At 44.7% G+C, this 22,199-nt stretch overlaps 1 protein-coding gene across 1 annotated transcript in view; it reads right to left on the bottom strand.

The window, feature by feature from the left end:
* tnfrsf21 (tumor necrosis factor receptor superfamily, member 21) overlaps positions 1–22,199 on the bottom strand; it is a 68,733-nt gene that overhangs the window by 38,256 nt on the left and 8,278 nt on the right. The window contains exons 2-3 of the mRNA XM_079526116.1: positions 18,090–18,855; positions 9,647–10,264 (exon numbers count right to left, since the gene is read on the bottom strand). Coding sequence (XP_079382242.1) covers positions 9,647–10,264; positions 18,090–18,855 — 1,384 coding nt within the window. The remainder of the gene's footprint in view (positions 1–9,646; positions 10,265–18,089; positions 18,856–22,199) is intronic.

The raw sequence follows: 22,199 nt of genomic DNA, 5'->3' as shown, positions 1-22,199 counted from the left end.
CGAGGATTGGGCAACAAGCGATCCTAGGCTGTGGAGCGATGCGACCGGTTTTGATATCATTAATCTCCGTCCTATTTATCAATCTCCGTCTCGGGTAACTGACCATGCACTTGAACTTGACGGTGATCTCCGTCTGGGGCCATTCAATTGTTAACCCTTATCCCTAAACTAATTAGCCATTTTAAAATGTACTATTTAAAAAAAACCTTTTAAAATAGTTCAAATAGCCGATCTTCAAGCTCACAATGTCTCGATGTAGATCGGCTAGTTGAGCTATTTTAAAATGTTTTTTTTAAATAGTAAAAAATGGCGAATACATTTAGGGATAAGGGATAAGGGTGGCGCAAGATAGGAACCCTATATAGAATCTATACAGAATTTCAACTTGTGAGATTTATGCGCCCATGCTTGTTTGACAAAAGACACATGGCCTTATGTATACCTCCGACCAAACCATACCTCTGATCTCTGTGAGGGTGGGCTAGGGGAAGGCCCCTAGCCCACCCTGTGTTGCAGAGCAAAGTATATCCTTATGGGTGGCTCCCTGCCGTGCTCGTGTGTGGAACTTGGCGTTGTAAACGGTGGGCGTTGTGTTGAGTATTTAGCAAAGGGGGTGGTCGGCAGGTAAAATGTTGTTTTCCCTCTCGCGTTCCCCCAAATGCAACAGCTGACAAAGTATAAAAATAATAAAACCGTTAATAATAATGATACACAACTGCAGCATCAGCCCTCCTCTCCGCGATCTCCTATCACTCTCCTGTTTCCATGAAAGGAATTAATATAATCAATGTCATAAACAATTTGTCCCAGAGACTCCACAGACTTAACATGATGTCCTTGCTCTCCAATTTGTTTGGTCAGATGTTTTATGACATTTAAAGAAAGCCGCAATGTCATCAAAACAAACACTGAGGCCTCATTCACACGTATCAAACACCAATCAATCAGTGTTTTTTTAGGCCACCACAATGCTTTTCCAATGGGAGTCACATGGGGGGGGGGGGGGGGGGGCAGAACACCACCAGCAATTAAACCAATTGCTGGTCAAACCATGTGACTTCCATTGGAAAAGCATTGTGGTGGCCTAACAAACAAAAAGATTACCAAACATTTGAATGATTGTGTTTGATACGTGTGAATGAGGCCTGACAAAACGTAAATTGTTAATTAATAGGTGTGAGCCAGGGGAGAAGAAATAATTTCTGCTCAATTCCGACAGGAAAGTTTCCAACTGGACCAAGCATCTGCAAGGGGCAAAAAAAAACCTGGGCAAATACTGTTAAAAAGCGGGGCAATTCCGAAGTGAATAAACAGCTAAAAAAAAAGTGGAGCATGACAAGAGCAAAACCAAGACCTGAACTAATATCTCAGTGATTAGACAGACAGACAGACAGTGATGATTATTTCCCGTTTTAAGTGTCCCGTTTTAAAGGTAAGGTTGGGGGACAGACTAATTAGTCTGGTTTCCACTACAAATTACTGTAGTGACCTTTTTGCTGGACTACCTCAAACGTTTATTCTCAGAATGCTTTAGCCAGAAGAATCCCTTGGATAAGAAATGCACGCAACTTAAATTACTTCATTGGCTTCCTTCCTTTGTTTTTGTTTGGTTTTTTTTTATGATGGGACAGCTTCTAAAAACGTATTTGATCTGCTGTACTGTTCTCATCACTAGGACTACATACTCAGAGAGTAAAATCTAAACATTGTGAAGGGTGCATGCGTGCGTGCGTGTGTGCATACTTGCATGCGTGTACGTGTGTTGTGGGGGTGAGGGGTCCTAAAATGTTTTATCATTTGAATTTGGGATGGTTGTGGTTTATAAGTTTATAAGTTTTTTGAGTGGATGGAGCAGCACTTTGGAAATCATTTGCAGAGCACCCGCAATCCCACATGCGTAAATTGATGCCCGCAACGTTTTGAACCTATCAATCATTCCTGTGCTCAAATGTCCCGTCCTCTGTTATTAGCACAAATATCTTCAGCTGAAATAACATAAACAGGGACTTCTCATGGTTATGTAATGATTCAATGTCGGTTCGTAAATCACCAAGTTGTCAGTCCCAATCAGTTAGATCACATTACTGTCACTCCTCTCCAAAAGTTGAGCTATTGTCTGCTTGAAGCGCCCAGGGCACCAAAAAACGCTGGGAGCCGAGAGCCCCGACAGCACTGAATCGCGATGCTTGGGCACTGGGAAGAGGAGCGCACCATAGAAATGCATGGCGCTGCCAGCCATTATTTTTATTTTTTTTTAAAAGCAGTTCTGTTGACATAACATCTAGATGCTTTATGTATACAGTAGGTGGGTGAATGGACATATGCAAAATGCTGCCACTTTGGTTGTGTATAATGTTGCATAATTTTCTGGCAGGGGAGAAATGTGAAATACATTGAGTCTAGGAGAGAACAAACCTTTTAGCAAAAGGCCGATGCACACCTCAGAAGGCTAGTGACAGGTGCGTAGGGCAATAAAGCATACTTAAAAAGGCCAGGACAATTGTCTGTCCAATTGTCTGTCCTGATGAAGGTCTAATTGACCGAAACATCGACCCAATAAAGAGCAACATTTTGGCAAGTGTCTGACAGTGTGCTTTCTTTGTTTTTCAAAGATAACCTTTTTAAATACATTGAGTATACCTGTATGAAAATGACTAGCTTGAATAGAGTACACGCACAGGAACAAACCTAACCAAAGGGGGTTAATCAAACTAATCTACGTATGTTGAATAGAAGAAGAGGGGAGCGCTGCCGTGGTCCGTTGTTTGTTGAACTGAATACAGGTGCTCGTTGGCGAGGTTAGATAATAACATAAAAGAAGAGGATCCAAGGCACTCTGTTCCAGTGTTCCAGTGAGGTGAAAAAAAGCCTTTTTTATTGGGTTTAAGGCATGGCAAAGAACATTACAAAATGTCCTTTTTGTAATGTTCTTTGCCATGCCTTAAACCCAATAAAAAAGGCATTTTGTCACCTCACTGGAACAGAGTGCCTTGGATCCTCTTCTTTTAATCTACGTATGTAATTGATAATGAAACATTATCGCAAAAATATCAAAACTTTTCAACAATAGTGAAAATAGCCAATCTAGAATCTCTTGGTCATGTTCGCCATTTATTCATGACAATAAAGTGCGACAAAGTTAAAAAACAACGCTTAGAAAACCTGCGCTTCTCGATTATTTGATTAATCTAAAAATGAATCAATAACATTATCAATTAGAAACGTATCGATAGTTGAAGCCCTCATATCATACTCATGATTAGCCCCTTTTGGGCGGGAACCCCTTTTGGTGTTAGCATTATGTTATGCTTTAGCTATTGAAAAATAGCAGATCTACAAGCTCATAGCGCGCCACCGAGTGGCGCGCTACGAGCTTGTAGGTCTGCTATTTTTGAAAAATCGAAGAACGACTGACATAGAAACATAGCTTTTTCAGAAAACTGTCAGGATGTAGAAGACATTTTTAGAATCTGATCAAAAATCAGGTCAAAATGGGTAAGAGGGGTTTCCACTATAGGGCCACCCAGGCTCTTTTCTTTTTTTGATGCCTTGTTTACTGCCAGCAGACAAGACTTACCAGCTGGACTATACTATAGTTTCATATAAACAAATACTTTCTTCAGATCATGTGCTATAAAAACATTTTTACCTAGGTTGCTGGCCCTGGCAAGCCTCCTTTGGCCAAACAGTGTAAAAGTAGCAATTTTGACTACTTCCTGGCTTGCTATCAGAGAACACCAGGTCTGTGTGTGATCCTTTCTTCAATGTTTCCCTTTCTTTTTTCATTTATTGCCTGGCTGTTTTAACTGCTCTTGTAAAAGGGGTATTACAACCGTCCCAGGGAGCCAGTCGTGCACCTTGGGTGGATTAAAAAGCTGTTTTGTTTTATGTTGGAGGGAATAAATAGCAGTGTAAAGTGCCTATTTGGGCTGCATGTGCATACATACGTATCGGTATAAATACATACACATGGGCACATGCTTTTATCAACACATACCTGTACACACACACACACACACACACACACACACACACACACACACACACACACACACACAAAGAAGTAAATTACCCGTAGAAAGAGGGGAGAACACACACATACACCATACACACGCATAAACATGCTCAGCTTAAATGTAAAACCACGCAACCATTTAAAGAAACATGCAATGCCTCTTAAGCACCGTGCAGTAAATTTGAATTGGTCTGAAATATCGTTAAAGTATTTGAAGGGGAGGAGACACTGATAAACAAATTCCTTCTGCATCTGTACTTATTTGGAGAAAGAAATCAGTGCACTTTTGCTCAGAAGAGGTTACGTTGTGAGTGACACAGCAAAGAATCAGCTATATTTATCTTCTTCTATTGTATTATTCTTATTATCTTTGACCCTTTACATTCAACATTATTAGGACGGTGGCGCCACGGCCTCCCGGTGGGGTCTCCTCATTGGCAGGTGAGCCAGTAGGACGGTGGCGCTACGGCCTCCCGGTGGGGTCTCCTCATTGGCAGGTGAGCCAGTAGGGTACAACAGCAGTGGCATGCAGTGGTAGGAATGTATTGGCATAATGACTAAATTGGGAGAAAAGAGGGCCACTCTAAATAAACAAATCACACCCGTGTGAAGTGAGTGGTGCAACTCCGTGTGGGGGTGGGGGGGTGGAAGTTCTAGACCCACAGGAACGCACCCAGGGTGCCGACCCGATTCCGGCGAGCCGCCCCGCGTCCGAAACGGTTGAGAAATGACAGAGTTACCGTGTGGGGGTCCCACTACTGTACTGTACTGTACTGTACTGTACTGTACTGTACTGTACTGTACTGTACTGTACTGTACTGTACTGTACTGTCACTGTACTGACCCACAGGAACGCACCCAGGGTGCCGGCCCGATTCCGGCGAGCCGCCCCGCGTCCGAAACGGTTGAGAAATGACAGAGTTACCGTGTGGGGGTCCCTCTACTGTACTGGCACACCCAAAATCACCATATATACAGTACAGTTAATATGTGCGTGTGTTTGTGTGTGTGTGTTAGGTTGCGCACAGGTGGTGAAAAACAACCATGCTGTTTTTGTGCTCAGACGCACCCAGCTACCCACCCACTCAAAAACATAACAAGGCAGCAAGTGGAATGATCAATTATATGTGAGATTCTCTCTCTCTCTCTCTCTCTCTCTCTGCTAGATCTCTCTCTGGTAGCTAGAGTGTCTGGGATATCAAGTGTTGCTGCTCGGTAATGTCTGGGAGACCCCAGGTCTGCTGTGCTTCTCCAACACTATACCATTTCCCCCCGTGTCAAACTGAGACATGTACCCCGCCTCCATTTTTCATTCCCTTTCTCCATCTCTCTTTGTCTCTGTCTCTCTCTCCCCCTCTGTATCTCTATATCCGTGTAAGAGGAGCGATCGACCCACTAACGGGACTCGCCAACCAGCCAACCAACCCCGGTGCAGTTGGAACCAGATCGTTCCGGTTCTCTGTGTGGTCAGTCAGTGAGGGGGAGAGAGAGAGAGAGAGAGAGATATACAGGCGGGTGGCTCAACTTTATCACAGCTCTCACTCTCTCTCATGCACGCACGCACGCGCACACCACGCACACGTACACACACACAGAGCCCTGGGAGGGGGGTGGATGGGGGACAGTCAGAGGGGTTTCAGAGAGTTGGGTATCACAGGCAGGAGGTGTCCTGAGCTTGTGTTTCTTGGGTCTCTCTCTTCACTCTCTCTCTCCCATCGTGTGAAATGACAAGCTCTGCAGTGGAGCACAGGGCACTCTAGAGTACATGTTGACAGAGAGTGGAGAAATTAAGATCTGCGCTAAAATTGTGGGTAGGCCAGTTGAGGTCGTGTTACGTTCCTTTAAAGAGGCCCAGACTTGCTTAGACATGCTTAGACTTGCGAAGAGTATCTCTTCTGACCCCTTACATGTTTTAAATGATGAATATCAACTGTTGCCCTCCATGAGGCAACATGTCTCATGGTAACAGTCAACATGTCTCATGGCAACAGTCCCTACATTTAAGAAAAACAGACTAAAGAACTCGTTTGTACATCAGTCTGTCTTGCTTCTAAACCAAAATCGTTAAACCAGTGGATATGTTCTCGTTCCTGATTGTTTCTGTGATTTTTGTCCTGTAATGTCTACCATTTTGTAATGTATGTCTAGGTCTTGTCTGTTTCTTGAACGGTGACGTCATGGATGCAAAACAAATTTCAGTGCAAGCTGACAATAAAGTTGTATCGTATCGTATCGTATCTGTTTTTGAAAATGTTATCCTGGCCAATCTCAAAATAGTGACGCCAGATTTAAAGTGGATCGAGACACATGGGCTTCATGATTGCCGATACTGAATACTGATGCCATCAAAAAAGTCCGCAATTAATCGGCAAACCCGATATATCGGTGTGGCTCTAATATAGAACCCATGTATGTATGGTGGCAGTAGCTTCCAGTTTGGACTACATAATGATGTCATCCCTGTATCAGAGGGGCAGGAGCAAGACCACACAAAGTAAGGCGTGGAGAGAAGGACAAAAACAAAGACAAGAAAGCAGTGTGTGTGTGTGTGTGTGTGTGTGTGTGTGTGTGTGTGTGTGTGTGTGTGTGTCAGTGTTGCAGTGAGGTCATGTCCTCTCCATGCTGTATGCTCTGGGGCAGAATCGATTGGATTTAGGTTTCCCTGCTGTTACGACACCAACAGATGGTCTTGCAGGGAAAGATCCAGAGTCTTATTCTATAAATACCATGGGGAACAATGTTTGTCTTGTGTACCTGTGTGTGTACTGTGTGTGTGTGTGTGTGTGTGTGTGTGTGTGTGTGTGTGTGTGTTCTAAAGCACTGTGTGTGTGTTTTTTTTGCTTGGTGGATGCCCCCCCTCCCCTCATGATGCCCCAGGCAACTGCCTGTTCTGCCTGATGGGAGGGCCGGCCCTGTGTGTGTGTGTGTGTGTGTGTGTGTGTGTGTGTGTGTGTGTGTGTGTGTGTGTGTGTGTGTGTGTGTGTGTGTGTGTGTGTGTGTGTGTGTGTGTGTGTGTGTGTGTGTGTGTGTGTGTGTGTGTGTGTGTGTGTGTGTGTGTGTGTGTGTGTGTGTGTGTGTGTGTGTGTGTGTGTGTGTGTGTGTGTACATGCATGTGAGGACAGTTGGCCGCTACGGGTGGGTGCCCTGTTTTTATCCTTATCCACACACTTTTTCTTGACTGTGAATATAGATTTTTCTTTCCGGATCACCCTTTTTGTTTGGTTTTGTGTCTTACGCCCATTTCCAAATGTTTGCCTTTTCAGAATTCAGATAAACATATTTTCTCTCAGCGAGATATCAAAATGAGGTCACATTGAGTGAAATGTAACTGAATCATGATTCTGTGGAAACCTGTGTAAACCTCTCAGACCCTGTCTAACCAAACAAGTAGAGAAAAAGAAGAGAAAGAAATATGAATGTTCAAGATTTGTGTTCATGATCATCTTAGTGTTGCGCAGCTGCATTTCAGATTTAATCTCAAGTATAACATTCTAGATGATTAAAGTGACAAAAAATTGCATTCCTTAAACTTTAGCCCAAAGTGTCAAACATAAGCTTTTAAAAAAATGCCACTTTTAGCTAGCTCTGTTCTACCACCCTTCTACTGGCTCAAAGATGTCAGCCACACCAAAGGAGCTTCTAAAACAGGATCAGTCCTAAGGGAGCCAATATAGCAAAAAACACTTTTACTGGCTCCTGGAGCAAGTCTAACCCACACTATACTCTACCTACCAGCTAAAGAACCTAAAACATAAACACTCCATGTGACAAGGCCCATTAGCAAACCTCTCTCTGTGTCAGTCAGTCAGGACTGCAGTCACTCCCCCCTATCATACGCCGCAGTCTGAAAACCCCACCTCTTCAGGCTCCACCACCTCATTTACAGTCAACCTCTATCCTCCAGGAATATACTATACAACCCCTAATGGCCCTCGACTCCGTCTGGCACTATTATCTTTGTGTCTTCACTTCTTGCTTGTGGGCTATTTAACCCATTATTCAATCTGTGAAAGCATCCGTGTCATTCTAGATTTTAGCAATATATCGTTGCTGTTGGGCACAAATCTTGCATCTTTTAATTATATTATGAGTGTTGCACCAAAGTAGTGAAAATAGCTGATCTACAAGCTCACAATTGTGAACTTTTAGATTGTCTATTTTCATTCTTTTTTAAATGTTTTCAAAATGATGATAAACTAGAAAAAGTGCCCTTCTGGGCACAGGTCTCCACCAGGAGGATAGGACTGTGTGAGATGTTTGGCAAAATGTTTAGGATTAATATAAACATGTTTTTGAGGTATTTTGTTCCAAAAATGTGTTTTGCAAAAATCAACCTGTTGGTGGCGCTATAACAGGCCAATGTGAAAAGGGTGGGATATATTCCTCAGCCTAGTAAGAAAATGTGTGAAAGATTTCACGTAAATTGCATGCTGCGTTCATGATTTGAGGCTTTTGTTCAAAACGGGGCAATCTTGCAAACTTTGAAAGCTAATTATAGCCAATTAGGATGGAATATGAAATATCGGACAGATCCGACTTGAGCACATGACCATAGAGATAGTGTGTAATGATTTGTGAGATTTTTGGACAGAATCTGGAGGAGTAATATCAAAAAATGTGTTTTACAAAAGTCGGCCTCCTGGTGGCGCTATAAAAGCCAGATGCGGAAAATGCAGGTCAACGGTTTGTCCTTGGCCTCTAGGGAGTGTGCATGCAACGTTTCACGCAGATCGGTGCAGTTTTAGGTAAAAAATGTGAAAAGCTGCCTCATGGTGGCGCTATAACAGGCCGTTCTGGAAAATGTGGGGCAGAGGTTCATCGTTGGCATCCAGGGAGTGTGTGTGCAAAGTTTGGCATCGACCGGGTTAACGGTGCCGGAGATTAGCTGGTAACGGACGGACGGAAGGACGGACACACGGACACACACACGGACGGAGTGCAAAACATACTCTCTCCCCATGCCTTCGGCCTGGTGGAGACAAAAATGGAACGGTTTTGGACATGCAAGGTTTCCACACGGACAATATAACAGTTGCCAACTGTTAGGATTCAGTGTACATTATATACACAGGTGCTAGGTATGCTATGCTCTAAGATTATTAGACATCATGCTCAGTATGTTATGCTTGGTATGTTCTAAGATAGATAGATGATAGGTATGTTTTTACATGCATCTTTTACTATGTTCTTCGCTAGTACTAGGTAGATACTACCGATAGGTATGTTCTTGGATGCCAACAATGTTCTTAGCAGTACAGTATGTTCTTTGATAGATGCTATAGGTATGTTCATCGATCAATAGTATACTATATATGTTCTTAGATGCATTTTAAGTTAGATACTAGGTACTAGGTAGACTATGTTCTTAAATACTAGATGCTACAGTATGTATGTATGTTCCTAGATAGATGCTAGGTATGTTTTAGATACTGTAGTGTAGATGTTAGGTACCGGTATGTTCCTAGATGGATGCTAGGTATGTTCTTAGATACTGGTGATGTTAGCTATGTTGTTTACCTGCTTCCATAAAGTTATTTTGTAGTGCACACACTCTTAGCACATACCACGTTGTGCATGTAAAATGTTCATGTCTCGTAACATTTTCAGTAAAAAAACCCCAGAAGGACTCACCCTGTCCGTTTGAATAGTAGATCCACTTCTCCTTGATCTGCGTGGGCGGCCCCGACGGCCTCTTCTGTATGGCCTTCTCCACGATGCTGCTGGGGTCCTGCCGCGGCCCCTTCTTCAGCACGCGGGAGCTGCGCTTCACGCTGCACACCACGATCACCACTAGCATCAGCAACAGGAACAGCACGATCATCCAGGGGAGGTGCTCGTTGATGTCAAAGTGCCGCTGGGCGCTCGGCCGCGGGGACCCCCTGCGGGTGGGCCTGTAGAAGTAGCTGTTACCTCCCGCTCCGCCCACATTTCCCTGGACGCCTCCTCCTCCGACACCACGGCCCACACCACCGAAGCCGGACCCCGCAGCCACGCTGTCCTCCACCCCCTCCGTGGCCCTCGTGCTGGGGGGTCCAGGGTTCAGATGGGGGCGGTGGTGTTTGCGGGCTGGGGAGGGGGGTTCCTGCTGGTCCGAGTCCTCCTGGCCTTCTGGAGGTGAAGGCGAGGTGGCGGACCAGCTCATGACCAGACCCTGTGCATGGTGGGCCTCGCCAGGAGGGATGGCAACCTCTTCTTCTCCCACAGGTGTCGCTGTGGGGGACCAACCATTAAGCAACTGGCTGTTGGTCTCTGAGAGAGAGAGAAAGTAAAACAGAAATAATAGAGAAAAGAAGAAAGAAAAGTCAGAGAAAACAGAGAGGAGGAGGAGAACAGATTGTTCTGTCACTTATTCATAACTTATTGAAACAAAATTCAGACACTTTAATCTGCTTGTCTGGCTATCTGCCAGACAAACAGAATAAGAGCACTTCCTCTCCTGAGTCCTTCCCTACCCCCCTTCCTCTCCACTCAGTCTCCCTTCTGCTTTTTGATATTTTTAAGATTTTTTGGGGGGGCTTTTTCTGCCTTTATTTATAGGATGAAAGTAGTCTGACAGGAAATGGGGAGAGGGATGGGGGGAAGACACGCGGCAAAGGCCGCCGGATCGGGAGTCGAACCGGCGGCACGCCGTCAAGCTGGCTCAGCGGCCTAGGTGCCCAGACGGTTGAGCTAACCATCCGGGCCTGTCAGTCTCCCTTCTTCTAAATGGTAAATGGTAAATCTACGCTTTACATAGATTGGGTGTTCACCCATTCACACACATTCATTCACTGATGGCGGAAGAAACCATGCAAGGCAGCAACCAGCACATCAGGAGCAATTAGGGGTTCAGTGTCTTGCTCAAGGACACTTCGACACTGACGCTGGGGGAGCCCGGATTCGAACTGGCAACCTTGCGGTTACCATCCGGAAACTCTACCCCTGAGCCACCGCCGCTCTACTCTCTTTCTCCATCTCTCCGTCTCTCAATCTCAATTGCTATGCCCCCTTTTGATAAAAACATACAAATAAGGGGAGCAAAACATCCGGGACAGGATTTGTTGTTGTTGTTATCCTTTGTTTTAGTCCATGGAAAAGAACAGGACCAGTGGATCGATGTTCCACATCTACTCGCATTAGACTCTTAACGATTGCAATACAACAGCATATAGTTCCCAAGTGCTGAACTCAATATGCCTCTACAGTACCGTTAATGGGATCAGTGTTGTATAATAGCATTATAACATTTGGAGGATTGTCCCCTGGATGAGTGGTAATCTGTGTCATCCTTTTAGCAACAGGTACAGAGCCACAGCATTCATCTCACAAAGTGAGGTTGCTTTAACAGGCAAAAAAGTTAAATCCTGTCAAATTTGGGAATTAAATGTAGGCCTATTTTTCAAAAAGCATGATGTATTGAAAATAATTAAGTAGAATCTAATTTAATAAAGAATAATAAATAAATAAAATATAGAATCAAATCGTATTAAAAAGTATCCATGATCGATGGATTTTTTTCACCTCACAATAAAGTTAAAACTTTTTTGGGGTTTTTCCTCAATTATTTTTATCCCACGATGTTGTATCCCCTTTTTCACCCCTGTGTCAATTATCTAATGTGATCCTGGGCTCTACACACCCTCCGCCAATCTAGTCCCCATATATGGGGGACATGGGGAGAGCAACGGACTTGAACTCATGCTTCCTTCATGCCTGAGTGTCCAAGTTGCTCCTTTACACGTGACAGGGGGGAGTTTCCCTGGTTGGACGTAGAGCGTGGAAGGAACATGTTATTCCAACCAGTTCCTTTCCCCTCCATCAGGCGCCCCGGCTGGCCAGGGGGAGGCAGTTTAGAGACCAGGATTACTGCATGTTTTTTGTGAGGGTACCTACCCTAGGGGACACGGGGAGAAAGACCCTTTCGCCAACCCCGCCTCGGGTATGGGCACTGATGACGCGGAGGAGGAAACACGCCGCCAGCACCCACAGCATCCCGAGCGGGAATCGAACCCAGGACCTTCTAGCTGTGAGGTGACAGCACTACCAACTGTGCCACCGTGCCCCCATTGACGTGTTTTGACATTTGTCAACCCAGAACCTCTGAAGAAGTTTACACCCGGAAATAACGTCATCACAACATTTCCAAGCCCGTTGAGCGTAATTTTACTATATATACATATATAATATATACAAATGTTTATCTGCTTTCTGTTGCTAGGCAGCGATTTTGGAAATATGGAGCGAAATATCCTGTGGCTCTTGAAAGGTTAGTAAAAACATGCTGGCAAGGGCTGATTTATTTATTTATTTGGCAGGAAAAATGGCTGGACTTAAAAGCGATTTAAGCTATAACTAGGCTAAGTTTGAACTTAGTGTGAGGTGGTGCAACTGGCTACTGTTCACTAAATGTTTGATTCTCCTTTCTCCATCCTCTTTCTCCCCTCTTTTCAACCTCTGTCACACTTGTCTTGTAACCTTAGGACCCGTTGTATTCCCGCCCCACCCTCATCATCATTGACGGTAACAGAGACCCGAAGGACAAGAACACTCATGATGTAATAGTGGCCCCCTCAAACAAACAGCCGTGTCAGGGGGGGGGGGGGGGGGGGGGGGGGGGGATCAGGTTACGACTGGTTGTGTGACTAATACAATGACTGACACAGGGGCTGCCTTCACGAGGACGTCGCGGGCTGTTCCCCGCCTAAGTTTTGTGAACGATATAAAACTTTACTGCGTCTACATTGCGGTTATGTTAATTATGTACGACGTCCACTCGAGACCGGTAAACTGCTTCGTTTTCAAGATAAAGATGCAGTACACATGGCTGGCCTGCAGATGGCCACAAAAAAAAGAAAAAGCTTATTCTAAAGGCTATATGAAAGCGTTGGTATTTCACACAGGTGTTGCCAAATAACTAATTATCTTGATCAGATGCGCATATGCGTCATATCAATTTAATGAGCAGAGCAGTGCTGCTTCTCTCTCTGAGTCTGCACACACTGACTGACCAGCTAAAGTGTATGCCTACTAAACCATAATATATGACAAACCTTGGATTAATTCTTCTGAAAACAGCAGCAAGCACAAAGTAAGTGTGAGAGAGAGAGAGAGAGAGAGAGAGAGTGTGAGAGAGAGAGAGAGAGCGAGAGAGAGCGCGCCCCTTCTATTTTTTAACACGCAGCATCTCTCTCTCTCTCTCTCTCTCTCTCTCTCTCTCTCTCTCTCTCTCTGTGACTGTGACTGCGACGCGGTCAATAATATATAGCATAAATAATAGGCCAAATATAACACTTTCCCTCTATCTGTGATCAGCTCCTCACACACAACTCCTCTCTCGTGCATGCCTGCTCAATCTCAACAACGGTTTGCATGCGTGCGGGCTGCAGATCGGCTATTTTTGGAGAAGAGATTTATAGACATTATGTGCAAATATAAAATAGCTGTGATACTTATATGTAAGTGGTTATGGTGAAATAAACCATTAACACTGGTTAGTTTGGAGGGGCGAGGGGACTATGACATCACCGTTTCAGCAAATTAGGCGGCATTCGCTGTACACACGGAGACGTGAAAGTCGCGTCTCCAAACTTTCCCACTCTGGAAGGTAGTTTCAAAATTAGCCGTTAAAGTCCCCCAAAACGCCGTCTCCGTGTGACAAAAAGGGTAGATCGGCTAATTACTTGCCCCAGAAACACCGAATACGTCCTCGTCTGTACAGGCCCTAACTGACTAAGGGGCAGCAGGGGGTACAGAGGGAGAGAGACACTGGAAATGTGATGAGAGAGGGAGGGCACTCTTGTTATTTTCTAGGGAGGGCACTCTTGTTATTTTCTAGAACAGACTAGAAAACAACAGTTTGTCTTTGATATTATTTAAGCCCTATTTTATAGGGGGGTGGTCTTTTTGTCTTTTTACACCCAAAAATAGGAATGCCAAAATTAGGGATGCCAGGTTAAAAGTTGGGGTCGCAACCCCACATGGGGTCGCGGTACACCCAAAAGGGGTTCCTGTCCAGAATGTGTAAAACACCAAAAGGGGTTCCCGTAAATGTGCGGACCTAAAATTTCCTCCGGGGGTTAGGTTGGGGTCGCAATGGCAGCATTATTTTGGGGTTGGAGACCGAAAAGTTTGAGAACCCATAGTTGAGGGTAAAGGTTAACACGCACGCACGCACACACGCACACACGCACACACACACACACACACACACACTACTGAAAGGGGGGTAAAAGCCACAGAGAGATGACACACACTCTTCCTGTGTATAGTGGCATTCCTGAGTCAGGGAGATGCCACCCGTCTCCAAGCCAACGGATCATGTCCTTCCTTTTTTTGTCACAAAGAAAAACGTGTCCATTCTGGGAACTGAGTTACTGTGACCACACAATAACTGAGTCAGTTACTGTGACCACACAATAACAGCTTGCGTAAGAAGCACTGTGCCTACGTTGGGCACACAATGTACACATGCTAGTCCATGGTGAATATAGTGAGGTTTTGAGATGCGTGTCCGTGACAAAATACACCTTGACATGAAAAAGTATGAAAACTACTGATATAGAAACATACCGATTCACAAAAAAATCACACCCGTGTGAACTGAGTGGTGCAACTCCCCTCTCCCCCTACCTCTCTCTCTCTCTCTCTCTCTCTCTCTCATTAGCAGGCAACAGTGCAGCACTATCTCTCTCTCTCTGTTTCTGGCACAACAGCGCCACTTTTGCCCCTACTGGTACTCATAGTCATACATAGTCACACAGGTTAACACGGACTTTGCTTAACACGGACATTGCTGTTCCTTGGAGTGGTTGCACCACTCAATGACAGGATTTAGACATTTTATAGAATCTGATCTCAGGTCTTAAAGGGTTAATGTTAATTATTATAAGTACGTGACTTTGTACTGTAGGGTAGGCTATAATACTAAAATCACACCCGTGTGAAGTGAGGGGCGCTAATATATTAAAGTCTAACTCATGTTGATTAGGTGATGTAATGGTGAGGTAAAAACAAACGGTGCCAAAACCAACATTAAACACCATTAAAAGGTATATTCAGTGATTTGACTTAATCTAAATATCACTTATTTTTTCTTTTTTTCTGGATAATCCTCCCTACTATAGAGTGTGCTGACCATATAAGGAGTTCCTCTCTGTTCCCAGTGAGCCCCTGGGGTCAAAAAACCCTAGTTTCAGTTTTGGTGGCAAACCTTCATCCAATCAGGATGAGAGGGGCCTTCCTCCAATCATGATCGAGTGGGGGCGGGCCTTGGTGCACATGCTGTTGGCCTGTTGCACTTCCCCCCACTGTAGAGCGTGCATGTGCACATTTTGTTACCGGGGCGGACTGGGTGGTTTTCCAAATCACTCAAATCACTGAATGCTCCTTTAAAGGTATATTCAGTGATTTCACTTAATTCAAATATCACTTATCTTTTCTTATTTTTTGGATAATCCTCCCTACTATAAAGTGTGCTGACCATATAAGGAGTTCCTCCCTGTCCCCAGTGAGCCCCTGGGGTCAAAAAACCCTAGTTTCGGTTTGGGCTTTGGGTGGCAAAGCCTTCATCCAATCAGGATGAGAGGGGCCTTCCTCCAATCATGATCGAGTGGGGCGGGCATTGGTGCACGTGCTGTTGGTCTGTTGTACTTCCCCCACTGTAGAGCGTGTGCATGTACACATCTTGTTACCGGGTGGACCGGGTATTTTTCCAAATCACTGAATGCTCCTTTAACAATAAAGAGACAATATGACGTAATGAGGCACATTATGACGTACATTTTCCCTTCATTGTCAATGGTGTTTACAAAACAAACATTGAACTAAAGACAAACATTAAACCTGTGTATAGGAGGGGCTGGCGCCCCTCAAAAATACTTTCAGGGGGCGATTACGGTATTTACAGAACACCAACGTTGTAATAGGTTGGTTTACGTGCGTACAGTAACTTTTAGCCAAGTGACGTGCTGCTTGAAGTGGGTTCACAATAGCCACAGTGCTTGCTTAGCAACAAAATCCCTCAAAAGACCTTTTACATATTGACTGTTAACAAAGATGAGGCCCGTGTGTGGACACAGGCCAGAATGATTTGTAGCATGTAATAAAAAACAACATGTTATGTTGACTTTCCTTCAGCCAGTTTACAAAGTACAGGACGAATGTATAGCCTAGGGCTTGATATGTAGGAATGAGAGGACAGTGTAAAGGAGGAGAGAACTCGTCAGTCTGTCTGTCTGTCTGTCTGTCTGTGTGCCTGCGTGCGTGCGTGCGTGCGTGCGTGTTAGTGTGTACACAGTCTAAAAGTCAGCAGGGAGGGCATGTTTGTGTTTGGCCGTGTGTGTGTGTGTGTGTGTGTGTGTGTGTGTGTGTGTGTGTGTGTGTGTATGTGCGGATTGTGCACACGCCGCACGCATGGAGGAATGTGTAAATACAAGCAAACACACACTGATCCTTCCAAAACAGTGAGGTAATTAGTCTTGTGCGTTCAGGTGTGACACGTCTTAGCACGTTACTGTTGCGCAGAAACCTTGTATCTCTCCATATTTCATATTTGTTTATGTTTTTTTTTCCATTAATTAATGCCCTACTTCGTCCTACTACAGTGTCACATTAAAGTAGCAACAATAGTTTTATACCGAGCTTGTAGATCTGCTATTTTTGAAGATGTTTTACAGTTCAGGTTTAAAAGGTTTAAATTGTAAATTGTAAACTGTCTGTGGATATTATTAATATTGTAAGCACTGAAAAGTATTAACGAGAACTCGTTACTAGATACTTTAGTTGTTGTTTTTTATTTTATTTTATTTTTTTGGGAACCAGCTTAATCTGGTAACAGACCAAACATGTCACATCACAGACATTCGGTCATTAATTTGCCATGTCCAAATAAGGGTGAGATCATGGTTTCCAGAACGGGTTATTCTGGATCAAAACCTGATCCTGGAACACTCCCATAAAGCAATAACAACAGTACGATTCCCCCACCATGCATACCTAGGCTGCCAGCAGTGGTGGAAGAAGTTATCCGGAGTCCGGAATTCAAAATTTACTTGAGCAAAAATACAAAAGTATTGGTATCAAAATAGTAAAGTACCAAAAGTAGAAAGTACTCATTATGCAGAATGTCCATATTTCACAAGATTTCAAATGGCCGAAATGTAGAGGGCTCAAGTAGGTAATGTATGTTTTGTAGTAATAATTCAAATCTACATACACAGTAGTAACACAAATCTTTAAATAATTGTAGTGGAGTAAAAGTACAATATTTGCCTCTGAGATGTAGTGGAGTAGAAGTAAAAGTACAGAAAATTGGAAATACCTCAATTTTTAAAATTTTTAAAGGACAGTAATTGAGTAAACATATTCGTTACTTTAAACAAGTTTACACCACTGATAATAACAGTACAATTTCTCCAACATGCACACCTTTTTCAAGCCAAGTGCTCTGTTGCTAATGGTGGCTGATTGCTAAAATCATGTGCGATTTAGCTGGGAAATGTGAAACAATTAACATGTTAGTACGTTCCACTCGTAATAATAAAACTAAGAAGTGTTCGCTGTATAGAAAAGGTAAATAGTAAATACAACAATTCAATAAGGACCAGCCTATCTTCTGTTTCTGTAGTGTGGGGAGGCTACACCCCCTGGACATGACACTTGTATGTGTCTCGGTACCCAGGCTTTTATTTTTGTCCGCATTCGGCTCAAAAAATACAGGGACCCCAGTCGAACCCTTGTTGAGTGCCAAGCAGGGAGACATTGGGTCCCATTTTTTCCCTAGCCTTTGGCATGACCTGACGCGATTGAACCCTGACCTCCCAAATTTAGGGCGGACCCTCTAACCAACAAGGCCCCTGGGCTGGTTTAATATATGAAAATAACATATCTCTGCTGTAGGGCAGAAACCACCTGAATCAAAAATGTAATTTAAAAACAACAATTTAAAAACAACACATAGAGCGCCAGACCTCTGTCTCTTCTTGTACGCCTGACGAGACAGAGGTCTGGAGACGTGAGATTACCAGTCATTTAATGTTTTGGCAGGATGGGAGGCAGATTTCAAAGGAAACAGTGTTTAAGTTGGGAGTGGTCTTACCTTTATGTGCTGCTGCTGCTAATGATGATGATGATGATGATGATGAGAGTGTCGACGCAGAGGACAGGGGTTCCTGTACAAAGGCAGAGGCAGGCCGCATGGGGCCTGGCGGAGTACTGTTGGGAGAGGAAGAGGACGATGAAGAAGGGCGCGCAGAAAGGGGACCGCAGGTATTGTCGGTCTCCCGAGTGCCTGGCGCGAGCACCGCCAACCCCTGGGCCCGGCAGTCTGTGTGCGCCCGGCACCTCAGCGTTCTAGATGCCATGTCTGAGTACGTCCCCTTGGCGCAGGGCTTGCAGCGCACGTCTTCCGTGGCGCTCCCGCGGCGCTTGACGCCGGCGCCGGGCGGGCACAGCGAGTGCGGCGTGCACTGAGCGCCGCCGTCGTCTTCGCTGCTGTTCTGGACCGGAGCGGCCACAAAGAAGCTCTCCGGGGGGCAGGCACAGACGCGGTCCTGCGTGGGCGTGCACGGCACCTTCTCCACGAAGCCCGCGGGGCACGGGAGCCTGCAGCGGTGGCAGTGCTGCACGCCGTTCTCGCCCCGAGTGAAGGAGCCCTGAGGACAAGGACTGCACTCCCGCACAGCGGTCGTGGAGCAGTGGGAGGACACATAGGTGCCCGCCGGGCACTTGTCACAGACCAGCGGAGTGCCCGTGTCGGCGTCTTCATGCTGGTAGTGGCGCGGGGAGAGGAGTGGCTGGTCGGCCGTGCTGCTGATGCTCAACGCCTTGACAACCCAGCTGTCGGTGATCACCGTGCACAGCAGCTACAGTAAGAGAGGGAGAAAGAGAGAGACAAGATGAGAGAGATATATACACCGGTGGAAGAGAGAGAGAGAGAGAGAGAGAGAGAGAGAGAGAGAGAGAGAGAGAGAGAGAGAGAGAGAGAGAAAGAGAGAAAGAGAGAAAGGATGGGAGAAACATAGATGAGAGAGGCAGAAACAGCGGAAGAGAGAATGAGAGCATAAAGGAAGAGAGAGAGAATGATAGGGAGAAAGAAGACGGGTTAAGCCTAAAACAATGGCATTATTTGCTAAATTATTATTGATGGAGTATGAATTGCTGAACTCCAGACCTTAATAAAACTGATATTTATCAGTATCACTGGGTGAGCTGATATGAAGTGACAAATTGACAATAACAATACATAAGCAGAGTCGAGCACAACTACAAGCTACAAGAAAGAAACACTGGTGACTGGATCCATTTGGCTGTAGTCATTTCACATACTCGCCATGAGTCATCCTATCCCTGTGAAAGTAGGTTGACCATTAAGTGCTGCCCACCGTCTAAGACTACTGTAATGACCAAAATGCACATTACTGTAGCTACCTTTGAAGTACTCTTCGTTGCTAAGCGACGGCTAGGAAGAATCCATTTAGAGTGACAACTGATTCTGGCTTTTTCCTGTATGCCCTTCTCTCTCTTGTCTGGGTCTCTGGGAGGCCACCATCCGGTTTTATAAGGGAATAAGTCATATGACTTATGGTATATAACACCGACTCCCCAGTCCCCCCAGTACACCCCCCCCCCCCCCCCCCCCCCCCCCCCCCAACACACACACACACACGCACGCACGCACGTCACTGAGCGAGTCAGTGTTCTGTGAAATCCTTGGGTTTCGCCAGTAAACCAAGCATATTTTTTTAGAATCATTCCCAAGGGCCTTTCATGTTGTAAATGAAAGTCCCATGAACCTCCATCACATGAAAGCCGTTGGAAAAGCCACCGTTGGTTGAGTGTTTAAATAAGCGTGCCATTTTTTTGTGTTTTATGTTTGGTTGCGCTCAGGTGTTGCGCTCTGAAAATGTCAGATCTACAGTTGGGTGCCACCGATATTGTCCCTTACCATTTGACCCATTTAGGCCTGACCTCAAAATTTTAAAAAAAACCTTCTAAATCCTCCAGTTTTCTGAAATAAATATTTTCACGATTTTTCAAAAATAGCAGACCTACAAGCTCGTAGCGCGCCACTCGGTGGCGCGCTATGAGCTTGTAGATCTGCTATTTTTCAATAGCTAAATTATAACATAATGTTTAAAACACCAAAAGGGGTTCCCGCCCAAAATGGGTTAACTGTCCTTTTGCGCAGATCACGCAAACCTCAGCAAAAAGAAAAGGACAATATCGATGGCCTCCAACTATAGATCGGCCATTTTCAGCATGCTACAAAGTATAAAATCAGGCATTACAAATGCCATCAAGGCCTGCCAAAATATTATTTTGTCGACAAACTCAACTGTAGATTTAATCGACTAAAATCTAAAACCAGAGCAACACTAATCACATAACATTTGTGAGACTAAAACTAAATAAAATGTTATTCAAAAGACTAAACTAAATAAAGATTGCTGTCTCTTGGTGAAGGGAGTACAGCCAGGTTGATGTATCGGATCTTTTTTGAAGATCTGCAATGATGTGCCCCGATTTGTAACCACTTTCAACCTGGCGTCCCTATTTTGACCTTGTCATCATAGGTGAACATTCTCAAACGTTTTTACACTGTACATCAGGGGTTCTCAACCTTTTTGGCCGGGGACCCCCGGAAATGCTTTGGCAATGTCTCGGGACCCCTACCCCGCCCCCTCCCGACCCCCAATATAAATTGACTGCTACAATAACCTTAACCCATTTTGGGCGGGAACCCCTTTTGGTGTTTTAAGCATTATGTTATAATTTAGCTATTGAAAAATAGCAGACCTACAAGCTCATAGCGCGCCACCGAGTGGCGCGCTACGAGCTTGTAGGTCTGCTATTTTTGAAAAATCGTGAAAAAAAAAAAAAAAAAAAAGATTTTTTTTAAATAATTTGGGGACCCCCTAAAATAATTTGGCGACCCCCCGAGGGGTCGCGACCCACGGGTTGAGAACCCCTGCTGTACATGACATCATTCACACCTCATAAGGAATGGAAACAATCAATCAATCAAAGGTTTTAAAAACAGTACAACCCTGAGCTCACAATGCATCACAACTCGGCGCCTTGTGAGTTTGTACATTTTAGTTTTTTTTATTTCGAGTGTTGTAAAATAAAATAAAGTTCACTTCATGTGTATTTTATATGTACTTGTTGTTTGCTTAGAAGTTAAATGTTCTGAAATAGAAATAAAAATCTGAGATCAGAAACGTTTGCACTTCTTGACAAATCAGTCAAAACATGTGTAATCTGTGGCCCCAGTACTCTCTAAAATCAGGACTGGCATCGGACACGGAATCGGTTTCTGGCATCGTTTGGACTCTGGAAAGGAGATAAGATGGGGAGATGAAGAGAAAGACAGAGAAAAAACAAGAAACACAGGAAACAGACATGATGTGCATGCGTGCATGTGTGGGTGGGTGGGGGTCTGTGTGTGTGTGTGGTCCACATATGTGCATGTGAGTCTGTATGTGAGAACTGTGCATCCACATGCTGAATGTGAATGAAGATTAGGAGCTTTCCCACCAGACCCATAAACACAAGGCCAGGGGTGGATGGGGCGGGGGCGGGGGGCTAGTGTTGACGGACAGAACAAACAGGATTTGGTGGTTCTGAAGTGGTGCACTGAGGGGAGAATTCTGCTGACGCTGCATGTGAATCCTTTCTGATCTGGGATGCACACACACACACACACACACACACACACACACACACACACACACACACGCACACGCACACGCACACACACGCACACGCACACGCACACACACACACAGTGTGCTGAGTACAGTTGTACCGTTATCCACGTTAACTCAGGCGTCTCAATTTTGGGCAGATTTTCAAAACAAATCAAAGATGGCTTTTTTGTTTTAGATTATCTGTCGCACGACAAAGTATATACAGTAGGGCTTACAGTAAGTGGTTCATTCTATAGCTGAGGGGTGTGGGAAGTGCTTAATGGGGGACAATCCCGCCCGTTCAACTCTTTCCCAGAGGCATGACAGAGTACGGACTCCTCGACACCATGCTCATTACTGGTGTCAATGAGCCCATTCACCATGAGGAACCAATGAGCAGAGGGAATGCATGCTCATGCTGCCACTAACAGGGAGCCTGCTGTGTGTTACAGCATAATGGGTGAACCCGCTAGTCCTGCCACTGCTACTATCCATTATCTTTTTAGCGATTATTCCAT

Source organism: Electrona antarctica (genome assembly GCF_951216825.1).
Source record: "Electrona antarctica genome assembly, chromosome: 17".
NCBI classification, from domain to species: Eukaryota; Metazoa; Chordata; class Actinopteri; order Myctophiformes; family Myctophidae; genus Electrona; species Electrona antarctica.
This window is presented reverse-complemented; position numbering and strand designations above follow the sequence as displayed.